The sequence below is a fragment of the Hydra vulgaris genome, chromosome 02 (assembly GCF_038396675.1).
Source record: "Hydra vulgaris chromosome 02, alternate assembly HydraT2T_AEP".
Lineage (NCBI taxonomy): Eukaryota > Metazoa > Cnidaria > Hydrozoa > Anthoathecata > Hydridae > Hydra > Hydra vulgaris.
Genome location: NC_088921.1, coordinates 15,359,607 through 15,378,836, shown reverse-complemented (window position 1 = coordinate 15,378,836; position 19,230 = coordinate 15,359,607). Strand labels below are relative to the sequence as shown.

At 27.1% G+C, this 19,230-nt stretch overlaps 1 protein-coding gene across 1 annotated transcript in view; it reads right to left on the bottom strand.

The window, feature by feature from the left end:
• LOC136075883 (uncharacterized) overlaps positions 1-19,230 on the bottom strand; it is a 63,565-nt gene that overhangs the window by 24,855 nt on the left and 19,480 nt on the right. Inside the window, exon 5 of the mRNA XM_065789324.1 lies at positions 16,193-17,542. Within this exon, the coding sequence (XP_065645396.1) occupies positions 16,193-17,542 (1,350 nt within the window). The remainder of the gene's footprint in view (positions 1-16,192; positions 17,543-19,230) is intronic.

Here is a 19,230-nt window from a genome sequence, read left to right as displayed (position 1 = left end):
TTGTGACCCTTACTAAAAGATTTTGAAATTTGTATGTTTTAAAGAAAGCTATGGATTTTCCTACGTTAACTTTTTAAAACAATATAGAACAAAAAATACTGTGCATTCTTCTAGAATATTCATGAACTGCTGGAAGTATTTAAAAGTTCCAAGAATTTTCTAGAACTTTTAAGAAAATTTTTTAAGTTTTCCAGAATGTTTTTAAACAGTCCAAAATAAGAAATACAAATATAAAATCACAAGTGATTCCAACATTTAAGTTCATGTTATTGGTGGAAAAAGAAATTAAACCCTTGGAATTAGGGAAAATGAGGTCGACAATAATTTACCAACCTCAATCTTTTTGAGGTCCGCATTAGGTCGGCAAAAAAAAAATTGATACAAAGGTCTTACCATTAAACATAGAAATAAGGTTGGCATTCTTTTGTTGACCTCAAACACTATTAGATTGGCAGTTAGGTCAGCATTGCCAAATGCTGACCCTAATTCGGAGGGTTGCAAATTCTATTTGAATAGAAATAATTAAGCTTAAAAACCATTATAGAGGTGTTTGCATCCATCAGATGAATTTCACTATTTTATTAATTAAGTCAAGATTATAAAAGCACTTCAGCATGCCAGGGGGGATTAAGACAAGTCTAGGGCACTGCATTTTACATACATATAATGCAAGAAAGCTCAAATTGACAAGTTGAACAACTGATACTTCCTTAGATGTATTTTATTTTGTTAAACTTCTATGATTTAGTTATATAACTGAAAAAGTTTCCATTTATATTGATCTCATATATTGATGTATTATGATGTATATTTATATTGATGCACTATGTAGTACATTTATATTGATGTACTTATTATGATGTACTATGATGTACATGCTATAATGTACTATGATGTACATTTAAGTTGATGTACTATAATGCATATTTATGTTGATGTACTATGATATACATTTATATTGATGAACTACGATGCACATTTAAGTTAATTTACTATGATGTACATTTATATTAATGTACTATGATGAACATTTATACTGATGTACTATGATGTACATTTAAGTTGATGTACTATGATGTACATTTTTGTTGATGTACTATGATATACATTTATGTTGATGTACTATGATGTGAATTTATATTGATGTACTATAGAAAAATATACTCTATACTGTACCTTGTATTAGTTTATATGTGAAATTTCTTGCCTTAAAATTTATATAATTAGTTGTAAACGCAATTTTACAGGGTGGTATAGCCAAGACATTTGCAGCCTCACAATTCAGTGAAAATAAATAAACCATTCAAGCAACTAAGTCCGGAGCCCTGAAGTCCCTATTTTAGCATGGAGTTCGAAATCTCAGAAGTTCATAAAAAGTTTTGAGACTCGGGGATTCCTTTTTTTTTATTTTTTATTTTATTAATGTTATTAATGTGCTTTAAAAAGACATGGTCTTATCACAAAGCACTTCAAATGAGCATTTAACTGGAAAGTTCATCTCCGTCTTTACGAGTTCTGTTTATTTGACCAGCTGGAGTATTGGTTTGTAGTTTCCTACATTGCAGAAATTTTTTAAATCACATTTTAAAATTGTAGATGGACAAATGCTAATACGCGAAATGCCACACAACAAATGCTTGCTAAGAGTTGCTGTTAGTATGAATGTTATACATATTTTCAAAGATGTGCTGTCCACACTTTACAGCAAGAATTAAATGATGCATTGAAGAGGCCCATAGTAAAACATCTCATTAGTCATGCGAGAGATGTTGTCAAAACTGCAAGATATTCTAAATGGGTTGACTTCTTAAGAGACCAAGCTCTATATCTAGTGCCAATTTTAGATCAGACTACTCGTTGGTATAGCCACTTTAACATGATTGAGAGGCTAATTAAGACAAGTTATATTTTTTAATTAAAGTTTATAAAACTAAAACTATTTTTATTCTTATTTTTTTCCAATTGGTATAATATAAACCCAATTATTTTAATGTTAATTACATTTTCGTTACTTGTTTTTTTTTTAATTTTTTTTAATGTAAATATTTTTTTATTAATCCTTTTTACTTAATTAGTTAATAACTTTGTATATATATTTAATGAAATCTTCGGTTTTTCTAGATTTGACCAGTAATTTAAAATCCGAACATACAAAAAGAAGTATATATATATATATATATATATATATATATATATATATATATATATATATATATATATATATATATATATATATATATATATGTATATATATATATATTTATATATATATATATATATATATATATATATATATATATATATATATATATATATATATATATATATATATAGTTATATATATATATATATATATATATACATATATATTTATTTATTTATTATGGGGTAGTCGAAAAAAGTTTCAAGTCTTTAAAACCATACCCCCTAAATTTTGGGCAAATATATAAAAAATAAGCCTCAAAAAGTTTGAGTTCTATCGAATCTTTTTTGACCCCTCCCCCCTCATCAAGCCAATAATTTAGGGGAAAAATGGTCATTTTTGGCCATCTTGAGGTAGGGGTAATTTTTTTTTTTTTTTAATACTTAAAATTATTTTAAAATATATAGTTTAAAAATATTTGGTTTTTTTGTTACCCCTCAAAAATCTTTGTTTGGTGGTATTGAAAATCATAAAAATTGGTAATTTTTTGAAATTTTTCAGTTATTCCTATTGTTATATATTTATATTTTGGTGCAACTTATGATAGTTTATCATTTTGATTTTCCAATAGATAAATTAAACATAATAAAAATGAGTGAAGCACAACTTCAAAGAAAAACTTTTTATTATAAAACCATTTTATTGGTAAAACCAGATATACTAATTGACACATATCTTTTGCCAGTTGAATGTCGATTTCTTGCAAACCACCTATAAATATATTATAAATAGAAACAATTTGCGAAATTTAGGAAATAATTCATTTTAGAAATATAATAAAAAAATGAAAATATTTAAAACTAGTAAAAACTGGATGCAAGTTTTGTAAACAGAAGCACAATAATTTAAGAACAAATAAATTTACCTTTTATGTTAGTTTTATGTTTTGCAAGTTAGCAAACCGGTAAAAGTTGCTCATAATGTAGACAGATTATAAAACTAACATTTAATATTGATAGACCAGATCTCCATAATAATAAATTTCTATCTCTCCCTGAATAGCTTGATATATATTTTAACTCGATTGATAAAGTGAACATCATTATATTACATTTCTTGATCTCCTACTTAGATAGTCAACTTTGTGACTCCCTAATCACCTCGTGTCTTTCTTGTGTCTTGTCTCTGACCCTAGATTTTATTTAGTTCTTTCTTTTTCAGATTAATGCTGTTCTGACCATGCTATGATCCCACTAAAATTTTCATCTTGCATTTCTTGAATGTCAGATTCAATGTTTCTACGCACTTCTTACTACAACCATCTTCCTACGACTGTATCATAGCACTTCTTTAGGCTGATTACAACTTTTATTACGATTTTCTTAGTGATAACATATGTTTAGTGAAGGTAGATGTTTTTAATCTTATTGCTGATAATGAAAATTTTGCCTCTGTAACAACCTTTTGGATTCAGTTAGAAGTGGAAACTTTATTTCTTTTTGACCAACTGCTTTTTCTAAGTATGTCATTTTTCATTTTAATAAAAAAACTTACTTAAAAACAAATGTTGTTTTTTTCTTCCAATTCTTGATGCAATATTGTTGATATTCTGATATTAGCAACACTCTTACTTAGTCCTCTATTTTTTGGATGCTTCTTTACTGCCTCATTTCACTTTCCTGGAAATAATATATACATTTCATAGCAGTTACCATTTGCTAAGTTAGTATTTCTTTTATTTGCACGCATAATTACAAATAACTTTGTTTAAATGGGTTTATAAAAGCATCCTTAAAAGCATTCTACATAATTAAATGATTTTGAATATGGTCTATAACTTAATGTTTGTCTGGATTTCAATAAAGAGGATATAGAACATTTTACCATTTGGCTATTTGGTATGTACCAAATATTATCCAGAAATAAAAAATTCAAATAGGGATTTAAAACTAATTTAAAAAAAATCAATTATAGTATGTTACAAGATGCTTACAATATCAATAAAAAAATATATTTATACAGGATATTTATACATGCTATTTTTAGTGTATATGAACTAAAAATTGAAATCGTAATTAAAAAACTTTTTCTTTCGCTTAAATGCCTTTTTTTATTATTTAACACAAATTTATAAAAAAAGTAATAAAAAAATAATAAAAGTTAAACGGTGATTGCTTGGAGGGGGCATTTGAGCTTGAAAAGGATCTCACTTCTGCTACAGCATGGGGTTCACAGTGGCTGGTGAACTTTAATTCAGATAAAACTCAATTTTATTAGCCAATCGTTATCACAATAATTTAGATCTTCCTATATTTATGAACGGTGATGTACTCGATGAGTCATCCACTCTTCATCTTCTAGGATTAACTCTTACTTCTAATCTTTATTGGAAACCATATATCAAATCAGTTGCAAAATTAGCATCTGCTAAGGTTGCATCTCTTTATTGAGCTCGTTACTTTCTTACTTTGGATTCTATTCTCTATCTCTATAAATCTCAAATCCGGCCTAGTATGGAATACTGCTGCCATATCTGGCCAATGGTGTAGAAAAGTAGAAAAAAATTAATATATATCGCCTACAAAAATGTAAAGATTTAAACATGTAGTAAAGTATATAAGAAAATCTCCGAACAATAATAAAAGATGAAAATTGTGCATGTGAAAATTAAAACAAGGCTGAGCAATGAATTTAAGATAATACAGCATAAAAGTTTTTTGATAATGGTAATAATATGAAAATAAGCGGATAAACAACATATTAAAGAATACTGTAATAAGATTAACTAAATTCTAAAATAAGAGCAGATAAATTTTAGCCAAATAAGTGGTTAAACGAGTATTTTTGGGTGATATAACAATAATAAGTCATGATATAAAAACGATGTTTGAAGCGGGAAAAAATATAGTTTAGAAATAAAGCTTTCTCTACGATCCGAATTAAAAGTAACTTTGAGACCATATCTAAATCGAAATTTCCAAAAAGTAAAGCTTTCTCTACGGTACGAATTAAACGTAATTTTGAGACGATAACAAAACAACAATGAAAAGACGTTCATCAACAAAACACGTCGAAAGCCGCTAGTTAAAAACAATCGCTATTATATGTATATATATATATATATATATATATATATATATATATATATATAAATAAAAGCTACAATACAAAATTATATGTATATGAACCCAAAATTCAAAACTCAATCACACATGATAACCTCATATACATGGCATACAAATATACATTACACCTATGCACCCTTATGCACATATAGCCTGTTTACAACGTTTGCATGGTTTTTGTTCTTTATTAACTTGTTCGCAACGTCACCCAAGCTACCAAGAAATTGTTTTTAAAACATAATTTTTTATGTCGCGGGGTAAAGCATAAGTGGCGATGACGTTTGTCTGACGGGATAAACTAGTTATAAGTGCTGATCCTCATCGAAACGCCAGTAATAATAGACGCGACTCTGAGGAGATGTTTATTACTTAATCACTACACAAATTATGTTTACACATTGGCATTAATGTTTTTCTTTCCATTCTGAGGCCTTTCATTGTTGTATGCATACTTTTTATTTTTTAATCTATTTTTTGTTTTATTTACTTTTTGTTTGGTGATATATTTTTTGTTTATCTTAGTTCATATTAGTATTTATATAACAATTTATTTTTTATTATTATTGTTAGTACTGTTTAGATGCATTGTCTGTCTTATTTTAAATATTCCTCTATTAATCTTTATTTTTGTCTTGACAACTGTCAAAATAAGCTTTGATTGAAAAATAATTCTCCTTTATTCTAATGTACTTCATTTCTTCCTTCAGGTGTTCACTGCTCGTGTGTGACCATTCTGCGAATTTTATATATGTCAGAATTATATACATGCCAACGTTTATAAATAATTACACTATGTAACATTCTTATACTATTTCTCTAAAAATAAATAGAAAATATTTATTATTCCACAACAACATTGATTTTGTGACCCTTACTAAAAGATTTTGAAATTTGTATGTTTTAAAGAAAGCTATGGATTTTCCTACGTTAACTTTTTAAAACAATATAGAACAAAAAATACTGTGCATTCTTCTAGAATATTCATGAACTGCTGGAAGTATTTAAAAGTTCCAAGAATTTTCTAGAACTTTTAAGAAAATTTTTTAAGTTTTCCAGAATGTTTTTAAACAGTCCAAAATAAGAAATACAAATATAAAATCACAAGTGATTCCAACATTTAAGTTCATGTTATTGGTGGAAAAAGAAATTAAACCCTTGGAATTAGGGAAAATGAGGTCGACAATAATTTACCAACCTCAATCTTTTTGAGGTCCGCATTAGGTCGGCAAAAAAAAAATTGATACAAAGGTCTTACCATTAAACATAGAAATAAGGTTGGCATTCTTTTGTTGACCTCAAACACTATTAGATTGGCAGTTAGGTCAGCATTGCCAAATGCTGACCCTAATTCGGAGGGTTGCAAATTCTATTTGAATAGAAATAATTAAGCTTAAAAACCATTATAGAGGTGTTTGCATCCATCAGATGAATTTCACTATTTTATTAATTAAGTCAAGATTATAAAAGCACTTCAGCATGCCAGGGGGGATTAAGACAAGTCTAGGGCACTGCATTTTACATACATATAATGCAAGAAAGCTCAAATTGACAAGTTGAACAACTGATACTTCCTTAGATGTATTTTATTTTGTTAAACTTCTATGATTTAGTTATATAACTGAAAAAGTTTCCATTTATATTGATCTCATATATTGATGTATTATGATGTATATTTATATTGATGCACTATGTAGTACATTTATATTGATGTACTTATTATGATGTACTATGATGTACATGCTATAATGTACTATGATGTACATTTAAGTTGATGTACTATAATGCATATTTATGTTGATGTACTATGATATACATTTATATTGATGAACTACGATGCACATTTAAGTTAATTTACTATGATGTACATTTATATTAATGTACTATGATGAACATTTATACTGATGTACTATGATGTACATTTAAGTTGATGTACTATGATGTACATTTTTGTTGATGTACTATGATATACATTTATGTTGATGTACTATGATGTGAATTTATATTGATGTACTATAGAAAAATATACTCTATACTGTACCTTGTATTAGTTTATATGTGAAATTTCTTGCCTTAAAATTTATATAATTAGTTGTAAACGCAATTTTACAGGGTGGTATAGCCAAGACATTTGCAGCCTCACAATTCAGTGAAAATAAATAAACCATTCAAGCAACTAAGTCCGGAGCCCTGAAGTCCCTATTTTAGCATGGAGTTCGAAATCTCAGAAGTTCATAAAAAGTTTTGAGACTCGGGGATTCCTTTTTTTTTATTTTTTATTTTATTAATGTTATTAATGTGCTTTAAAAAGACATGGTCTTATCACAAAGCACTTCAAATGAGCATTTAACTGGAAAGTTCATCTCCGTCTTTACGAGTTCTGTTTATTTGACCAGCTGGAGTATTGGTTTGTAGTTTCCTACATTGCAGAAATTTTTTAAATCACATTTTAAAATTGTAGATGGACAAATGCTAATACGCGAAATGCCACACAACAAATGCTTGCTAAGAGTTGCTGTTAGTATGAATGTTATACATATTTTCAAAGATGTGCTGTCCACACTTTACAGCAAGAATTAAATGATGCATTGAAGAGGCCCATAGTAAAACATCTCATTAGTCATGCGAGAGATGTTGTCAAAACTGCAAGATATTCTAAATGGGTTGACTTCTTAAGAGACCAAGCTCTATATCTAGTGCCAATTTTAGATCAGACTACTCGTTGGTATAGCCACTTTAACATGATTGAGAGGCTAATTAAGACAAGTTATATTTTTTAATTAAAGTTTATAAAACTAAAACTATTTTTATTCTTATTTTTTTCCAATTGGTATAATATAAACCCAATTATTTTAATGTTAATTACATTTTCGTTACTTGTTTTTTTTTTAATTTTTTTTAATGTAAATATTTTTTTATTAATCCTTTTTACTTAATTAGTTAATAACTTTGTATATATATTTAATGAAATCTTCGGTTTTTCTAGATTTGACCAGTAATTTAAAATCCGAACATACAAAAAGAAGTATATATATATATATATATATATATATATATATATATATATATATATATATATATATATATATATATATATATATATATATATATATATATATATATATATATATATATATATATATATATATATATATATATATATATATATATATATATATATATATATATATATAGTTATATATATATATATATATATACATATATATTTATTTATTTATTATGGGGTAGTCGAAAAAAGTTTCAAGTCTTTAAAACCATACCCCCTAAATTTTGGGCAAATATATAAAAAATAAGCCTCAAAAAGTTTGAGTTCTATCGAATCTTTTTTGACCCCTCCCCCCTCATCAAGCCAATAATTTAGGGGAAAAATGGTCATTTTTGGCCATCTTGAGGTAGGGGTAATTTTTTTTTTTTTTTAATACTTAAAATTATTTTAAAATATATAGTTTAAAAATATTTGGTTTTTTTGTTACCCCTCAAAAATCTTTGTTTGGTGGTATTGAAAATCATAAAAATTGGTAATTTTTTGAAATTTTTCAGTTATTCCTATTGTTATATATTTATATTTTGGTGCAACTTATGATAGTTTATCATTTTGATTTTCCAATAGATAAATTAAACATAATAAAAATGAGTGAAGCACAACTTCAAAGAAAAACTTTTTATTATAAAACCATTTTATTGGTAAAACCAGATATATTAAGTAGAAACATTTTTATACTGGAATTACTAAACTACTGGTCACTAAAATACTTATTTAAAAATGTCTAAATCTTTCAGTTTAGATGTACAGCTTCCAACAGGCTTGGATACTCTTCAACATTTAATATATGATCACCAATTTAAACTTGCGCCAATATCAAACATATTTTTTTTTACCAATTCTAAAATTAAAAACTAAAACTATAATTATTTTCTAGAACTATATATATTTTCTGTAAATTAGGCATAAGAAAATCAGGAAGATTGTTCATAGCCTAAGAGTTTGAAAGATTATATATCCAACAGTGTACTTATATGAACAATTCTAAGCAAGGACTCTTCAATCGAATCTGATTTTGATTCAAGTGGTTCGTATTACATAGAAGTCTCTGAAAATCCAGATACAGTGAATGCAAAAACTCCAAAAGATATTTATGCGGGTAATGTTTCCCTTACTGCTACAGCCTGTGATATATCGCCAAATGTTTTACAGAACATAACAAATGCAATTCTATACCAATCAGATGTTGATCTTAAAGAAGTTAAAAGCAGCCAGTCTACTGCTTATAGAAAAATGAAAAAAGAAAATGAAAAAATGTCCATCAAACTAGGATATTTAGGTAGCCATCTCCATACCCATGTATAATTCATTTTGAAGGCAAGTACTTGTTTGAGCTAAACAAAGGAAAAGTATAAAAGAGGAATCAAATGGCTGCTTTAGTTAACATTAATGGAGAGACTTACCTACTTGGAGTACCTCCGCTAGCATCATCCACTAGTGAAGATCAGTTCTTAGGTAAACGAATTTAATTAAGGAGTACCAACTTATGTCAAAAACTAGAGGATTATGCTTTGATAAAACGTCATCCAATACTGGGACAAATAAAGGATCAGTTTCAAAGATATCTAAAGAACTAGATTAATATCTTCTCCAAATAGTCTGTAGATACCATGTGACTGAATTAAGAACGCTTCATATTCAGAAATTAGTGATCAATGACTAAACTAATTGACCTGATAATCCTCTATTCAAAAAGTCAAAAAATATTTTCGAAGGACCTAATTGACATTTTTCAGAGCTTATGTTGGTAAACCAGGTATTATAAGAGATGATAGAAATGAGCTTGCAGAATTAGGTATCACTTATTTATCTCCTTTTACATATAAAGTATAAAAACTGGTGCTATTCATCATGCAATTTTTTAAGGAAAAGCAATTTATTATCAAAAGCTTCAACTTCTATACAATCAATTTGCTTTTGTTCAAAAAAATGATAAGCTGAAAACTGAAAATAAGCTTATAAGAATTTGCTTTTATGCAAAGTGGTGACTACAATCTGAGGATGTCATTAAAGCTCCGTTTCTTGATCTTACGGTCATACATCAGATGCATCTATACAAGAATGTATGTACAAACCCAATAGCTGTTGATGCTGTATTAGAGTCTCAGTATAAGCATTGATTGCATTTGGATTCAACCATGATACCTCTAGCTTTGCTAGATGATGAGTTAGCATTAGAGGAGAAGGCAAAAAATGCATCAGCAATTTCTTCATTTAATATGTCCAGCTCTGACTACTATAAGCCTGGGAACAAAAGTAAAAGTTGATACTAAGGAAATTTATAACATGGATGCAAATATTGGTAAAAAAAACCCACCATCTTTGTCTGTCTTGGTTAACGATTTTTTATACCTGATTTTTGACATGATTGGACTTGATAAGCAACGAGTTAAAGACTGGCTCTCACTTACACTAAACTATTGGCATAATCAGGCATGTTTCAAAAGTATGCTGAAACTTTAATTTTTGTAAATGACCATCCAGAATAGTCTTTAGGTATGATGGGACGGTATATTCATAGATATTATGATGAAACTGAAACACAGAACAGATTGCTCAAAGTAGAAAAAGTTTAATCTGTATTTAGATCACCAAAACAAATATCCAGTACAATTTCGAAAAGTAAATTTAATGATGGCCTTGGTGTGATACAGAAAAAGATAAAGAGATAAACTTGATAACTTAATTAGATTGTCATAATTATAATGTTATAAAATTTAAAATATACATTTATTTTTTTATTTACCCATATTCATGATGATTTTTCAGTAAATAATTAGCAGTTTTTTAAATATAGGTAACTGGTATTCCAGTGGTCACAACCAACTACTGTTAATACTTTTTGGCAGAAATTCATTGCCCCCTCATGCATGAGGGGCCAATGAAGTTGGTTGCCACCTCAGGCATGTTTTGAGAACAAGCATAGGGGTCTGTGTGTTTATATATACAAACAGAGTTTATTAATTTATTTAATACATGTGTATATATACATGTGCGTGTATATATATATATGTGTATATATATATATATATATATATATATATATATATATATATATATATATATATATATATATATATATATATATACATGTTGTTAGTGGTTATTTAATATACCTCACTCTGAATAGCTTAGCTCAGAATGAATTAAATGATGCATTGAAGAGGCCCATAGTAAAACATCTCATTAGTCATGCGAGAGATGTTGTCAAAACTGCAAGATATTCTAAATGGGTTGACTTCTTAAGAGACCAAGCTCTATATCTAGTGCCAATTTTAGATCAGACTACTCGTTGGTATAGCCACTTTAACATGATTGAGAGGCTAATTAAGACAAGTTATATTTTTTAATTAAAGTTTATAAAACTAAAACTATTTTTATTCTTATTTTTTTCCAATTGGTATAATATAAACCCAATTATTTTAATGTTAATTACATTTTCGTTACTTGTTTTTTTTTTAATTTTTTTTAATGTAAATATTTTTTTATTAATCCTTTTTACTTAATTAGTTAATAACTTTGTATATATATTTAATGAAATCTTCGGTTTTTCTAGATTTGACCAGTAATTTAAAATCCGAACATACAAAAAGAAGTATATATATATATATATATATATATATATATATATATATATATATATATATATATATATATATATATATATATATATATATATATGTATATATATATATATATATATATATATATATATATATATATATATATATATATATATATATATATATATATATAGTTATATATATATATATATATATACATATATATTTATTTATTTATTATGGGGTAGTCGAAAAAAGTTTCAAGTCTTTAAAACCATACCCCCTAAATTTTGGGCAAATATATAAAAAATAAGCCTCAAAAAGTTTGAGTTCTATCGAATCTTTTTTGACCCCTCCCCCCTCATCAAGCCAATAATTTAGGGGAAAAATGGTCATTTTTGGCCATCTTGAGGTAGGGGTAATTTTTTTTTTTTTTTAATACTTAAAATTATTTTAAAATATATAGTTTAAAAATATTTGGTTTTTTTGTTACCCCTCAAAAATCTTTGTTTGGTGGTATTGAAAATCATAAAAATTGGTAATTTTTTGAAATTTTTCAGTTATTCCTATTGTTATATATTTATATTTTGGTGCAACTTATGATAGTTTATCATTTTGATTTTCCAATAGATAAATTAAACATAATAAAAATGAGTGAAGCACAACTTCAAAGAAAAACTTTTTATTATAAAACCATTTTATTGGTAAAACCAGATATATTAAGTAGAAACATTTTTATACTGGAATTACTAAACTACTGGTCACTAAAATACTTATTTAAAAATGTCTAAATCTTTCAGTTTAGATGTACAGCTTCCAACAGGCTTGGATACTCTTCAACATTTAATATATGATCACCAATTTAAACTTGCGCCAATATCAAACATATTTTTTTTTACCAATTCTAAAATTAAAAACTAAAACTATAATTATTTTCTAGAACTATATATATTTTCTGTAAATTAGGCATAAGAAAATCAGGAAGATTGTTCATAGCCTAAGAGTTTGAAAGATTATATATCCAACAGTGTACTTATATGAACAATTCTAAGCAAGGACTCTTCAATCGAATCTGATTTTGATTCAAGTGGTTCGTATTACATAGAAGTCTCTGAAAATCCAGATACAGTGAATGCAAAAACTCCAAAAGATATTTATGCGGGTAATGTTTCCCTTACTGCTACAGCCTGTGATATATCGCCAAATGTTTTACAGAACATAACAAATGCAATTCTATACCAATCAGATGTTGATCTTAAAGAAGTTAAAAGCAGCCAGTCTACTGCTTATAGAAAAATGAAAAAAGAAAATGAAAAAATGTCCATCAAACTAGGATATTTAGGTAGCCATCTCCATACCCATGTATAATTCATTTTGAAGGCAAGTACTTGTTTGAGCTAAACAAAGGAAAAGTATAAAAGAGGAATCAAATGGCTGCTTTAGTTAACATTAATGGAGAGACTTACCTACTTGGAGTACCTCCGCTAGCATCATCCACTAGTGAAGATCAGTTCTTAGGTAAACGAATTTAATTAAGGAGTACCAACTTATGTCAAAAACTAGAGGATTATGCTTTGATAAAACGTCATCCAATACTGGGACAAATAAAGGATCAGTTTCAAAGATATCTAAAGAACTAGATTAATATCTTCTCCAAATAGTCTGTAGATACCATGTGACTGAATTAAGAACGCTTCATATTCAGAAATTAGTGATCAATGACTAAACTAATTGACCTGATAATCCTCTATTCAAAAAGTCAAAAAATATTTTCGAAGGACCTAATTGACATTTTTCAGAGCTTATGTTGGTAAACCAGGTATTATAAGAGATGATAGAAATGAGCTTGCAGAATTAGGTATCACTTATTTATCTCCTTTTACATATAAAGTATAAAAACTGGTGCTATTCATCATGCAATTTTTTAAGGAAAAGCAATTTATTATCAAAAGCTTCAACTTCTATACAATCAATTTGCTTTTGTTCAAAAAAATGATAAGCTGAAAACTGAAAATAAGCTTATAAGAATTTGCTTTTATGCAAAGTGGTGACTACAATCTGAGGATGTCATTAAAGCTCCGTTTCTTGATCTTACGGTCATACATCAGATGCATCTATACAAGAATGTATGTACAAACCCAATAGCTGTTGATGCTGTATTAGAGTCTCAGTATAAGCATTGATTGCATTTGGATTCAACCATGATACCTCTAGCTTTGCTAGATGATGAGTTAGCATTAGAGGAGAAGGCAAAAAATGCATCAGCAATTTCTTCATTTAATATGTCCAGCTCTGACTACTATAAGCCTGGGAACAAAAGTAAAAGTTGATACTAAGGAAATTTATAACATGGATGCAAATATTGGTAAAAAAAACCCACCATCTTTGTCTGTCTTGGTTAACGATTTTTTATACCTGATTTTTGACATGATTGGACTTGATAAGCAACGAGTTAAAGACTGGCTCTCACTTACACTAAACTATTGGCATAATCAGGCATGTTTCAAAAGTATGCTGAAACTTTAATTTTTGTAAATGACCATCCAGAATAGTCTTTAGGTATGATGGGACGGTATATTCATAGATATTATGATGAAACTGAAACACAGAACAGATTGCTCAAAGTAGAAAAAGTTTAATCTGTATTTAGATCACCAAAACAAATATCCAGTACAATTTCGAAAAGTAAATTTAATGATGGCCTTGGTGTGATACAGAAAAAGATAAAGAGATAAACTTGATAACTTAATTAGATTGTCATAATTATAATGTTATAAAATTTAAAATATACATTTATTTTTTTATTTACCCATATTCATGATGATTTTTCAGTAAATAATTAGCAGTTTTTTAAATATAGGTAACTGGTATTCCAGTGGTCACAACCAACTACTGTTAATACTTTTTGGCAGAAATTCATTGCCCCCTCATGCATGAGGGGCCAATGAAGTTGGTTGCCACCTCAGGCATGTTTTGAGAACAAGCATAGGGGTCTGTGTGTTTATATATACAAACAGAGTTTATTAATTTATTTAATACATGTGTATATATACATGTGCGTGTATATATATATATGTGTATATATATATATATATATATATATATATATATATATATATATATATATATATATATATATATATATATATATATATATATATATATACATGTTGTTAGTGGTTATTTAATATACCTCACTCTGAATAGCTTAGCTCTAGTACAATTGACACAGCTAATATTATAATTAAAATTTTTGTCTTTTCAGATCACCTACTCAGATAGTCTTTATGATTTACTGATAACTTAGCTTGAACCAAGACTGCTGTGCTGAGAAGCACGTTGAATGCAGTACTTCCAGATTTGGATGTGAATTTGAGCCTTGAACCTCTTGATTTACATTACACTGCTAAATCTAGGAAGTCTACTCATTTCTGAAACTTTTTGAGTGATTTTTACTTTCTTTGCCTATTTATTATGCAATAGTTGTTTATTATCAGATAGAATGAATAAAAATTTAAAACTTTTCTTGTTCTGTCTCATTAAAAACGAAATTTCTTTGCATTGTGATGCCATAAAATCAACGTTTGTGCAAGCAAATTAAATGTAACACTCAATTTGTCAAATCACATTGCCAACCAATTGCCAATGTTAAACGCTTTATAGACTATTATTACTTTCTTAAAAACCAGCAACTAGAACATTTGCTTAAAAACCAGCAACTAGAACATTTGCTTAAAAACCAGCAACTAGAACATTTGCTTAAAACGTTCATCCTTAAAGAAACAGTATATATGCAGATACAGACTTGTGCCAAACAATTGTATATTTTTAAACTATGTTTCGTTTCCTGAAAGAAAATCTTTTAAATAACTCTGAATTATGAAAAATACAAAATAATTGAAAAGTTGGACTTCAATCTAAAAACAAATAAAATTGCATCAGCTTTTATGAGGTATGTGATGATGACACAAATGAATTTACTTGTAATCAAGAACAATAAATATATATATATATATATTTGTTATATTTTTGTATGCTGTACAACTTTATATTTTTATATTGTTTAAAATTAATGATATTAAAATATTTATTACAAATTTCTCTAAAAGTCTTGCCAAATATTGGTACACACTAAATATAAAGAGCTGATCATTTAGAGAAATAAAAATAAAACAGCGTAATAAAAAAAACTAAATCTAAATAATGTTGATAAACATTATTTAGATAAACTTTGAACACCTGCATAATAAATACCTTTAAAATGACTTATAGTTATGCAACAATGTAACAAATGTCTTACCTAAAATAGAAAACAAAAATAAAGATTCTTCAGAAGAATGTTTTAAAGGATTCAGGTTAACAAGAAACTTTAACAAACTATTTTGGCTTTTATTGGTTAATCCACAAATCATTGATAAACAACTCTGCAACCTTTTATCAGCCATAATCTCTTCACTACTTAAACAATTATATGCATATACAGATGCACAAAACTCCATTATTGTTAGATGGGCAAATTGATAATAATAACCTAGATTTGTTTCAATCCTTTCTATAAATCCAAAAAAATTGTCTTTATTTTCATCAAAGTCAATGATAAAAGCTTGAATGTCTTCTTTGGAAAAAATTACTTTATTTTCAACAAACAATTGATACGCAATTTTACAAACATTTAAAACATATTTTTTATTGCAGTCCTTTTCCATTATCTGATAAATTAATTCATTGCTTTTGATGATGTGTTTTTGCAAAAAGTATAAAAAAATATTTGCATACAAATCTGTCAATGTTGAAAAAGAATTTTTATCTACATTTTTTGAGACACTTATAATCTTACACATGGAAGATAAATAAAATGGAACAGAAGACATGGATTTTGCAACTGGAGATTCCTTTAAAGTTGCTTTCACAGCACCTTTTCTTTCTTCTAAAACATTATTTTCTATGTAATTATTTATTCCATTTTCATTAAATCCCATTATTTGAATGGTTAACTTATCACTATGTGTTGTAGATATATTTTGGTATTGATCAATTGCATAAACTCTACCAGCAAGTACATATTTGTATTTTTGAATTTCTTTTAAAGCATTAACAATTGGATAGTTATAACTTGAACTTGGATTTATTATTTCATTTAAATATTTAAATTCATCTAATCCATCAATTATAAACAGTGCAGGATGATTACCAATACTAAAATCATTTATAATATCTTTGTAGAAAACATTTAGTAATTCATTAATATTAGAAATATTTTGATACTGATTTAATCTCCTGCATTCCAAATAAAATACAAGTTTAACATTTTTCCAAATTTGATCATTTGACCAATCAAGCAAACATTTTCTAAGCAACCATGTTTTCCCAATACCAGCTATTCCAGATATGAATATTACAGATTTTTCTTTCATAAAAATTTCACTATATGGAATTGGTGTATAACGCAATTGCTTTTCAAGAAATTTCTTTCGCTCAACACTATAAACAGTATCTATTTGAGGAATAGCAGCATCAACGATACTTAAATCAACAAATTTATGCATTAGATCAACATTTGCAGGTAATTTTAATGGTGGTTGAATTTCATATATTTTTCCATAATTTGTAAGATATTGACTTTTAAGTGCTGTGCATATCTCAGATATATCTAAATACAATAACTCATCATCATCATCATCATCATCATCATCATCATCATCATCATCATCATCATCATCATCATCATCATCATCATCATCATCATCATCATCATCATCATCATCATCATCATCATCATCATCATCATCATCATCATCATTATCATCATCATCATCACCATCATCATCATCACCATCATCATCATCATCATCACCATCATCATCATCACCATCATCATCATCATCATCATCATCATCATCATCATCATCATCATCATCATCATCATCATCATCATCATCATCATCATCATCATCATCATCATCATCATCATCATCATCATCATCATCATCATCATCATTGTCATCATCGTCATCATTTAAAGAAATAAATGATAGTTTTGTAAAGTTGAATATAATACTTCTAATAAACTTCTTAAAGTTAATTATAGTCATCATTTCTATATATACCATAGTTATTACTTATATTTATTACTATTAAAGATTAAATATGAGAATCAACTTAGAAAACATGAAATCATCATTCTTAACATTTTTTAAATAATTGTAGTTACACAATCAAGTATGTTATACAATCTGCTGTCTAGTTCTAAACAACATAATCATTTTTTTAAACTGCATTTATCTGCTTGAGGCCTGGTGATGAAGTCAACCTTTAATTAATCCTATAACTTTAAAACATAAATGACAAACAAGGCCACTATGCAGAGAAATGTTGAGCAAGGTACTACCAGTGGAAACATATTATTCTCTATTGTTTCTTTAATTTGTTAATTAAACATCCTTCTTGTTTAAAGCTAATGCACAACTATACAGGTTTGGTTGAGAAGCAGGTCCCAGTTTATTTCTGAATACACAAACAACATTTAGTCGCAACAACTTGGCCATGGCTTTTTAGACGTTTTGAGAATATTTCAAAAATGAGCAAAAAAATCTTAACTTGACTGACGTGAGAAAATTACAAAAAAAATTTAACCAAAAAAAAAAGGAATGCTGAACGAAAAAAAAAATCTTAACTAAAACAAAGTAAATTACTTTTAGAATTAATAATTTCAAAACTTTACTCTTTTATAACTTTTTTATAAAACTAAGCAACACTCTTTTATATAAAGTAACAACTTACTATTAATGATCATTTATTTAATAAGGCAATAAACACATTTCAATTTATCAATGAGTATAATACAGTTTCTTTTATTTAAGAACTTAAGTTTTTTTTTAGCAAGATTCTAATAAAAATTAAAAAAACTAATTAAAAATTTTTAATTAAAAAGAAATTTATTTTATAACCATTTCATTTAAAGTATTCAAAATAATTCATCTTTTTAATGCAACTAAGGCATGGTACATGTTTTTCTGAAAAAAAATATTAGTTTTTTCAATTGCAATATATGTAAGTTTTTTAAAGTATTCAAAACAATTCATCTTCTCAATGCAACTAAGGCGTGGTACATGTTTTTCTGGAAAAAAAAAATTAGTTTTTTTAATAACAATATATCAGTTTTTTCATCAAAAAGTATGACATTTGGTTTGTATGGAAAGAATATTTTAACCAATATTATAATCTAGTAAAAGTAAATTATAATAATCTATTATAATCTGGTAAAAGTTATGCAACTATATCAAATCATCAAGCATAGTTTTTAACATAAGGCCCCTTGGGGCTTGGTTATAGATAAGT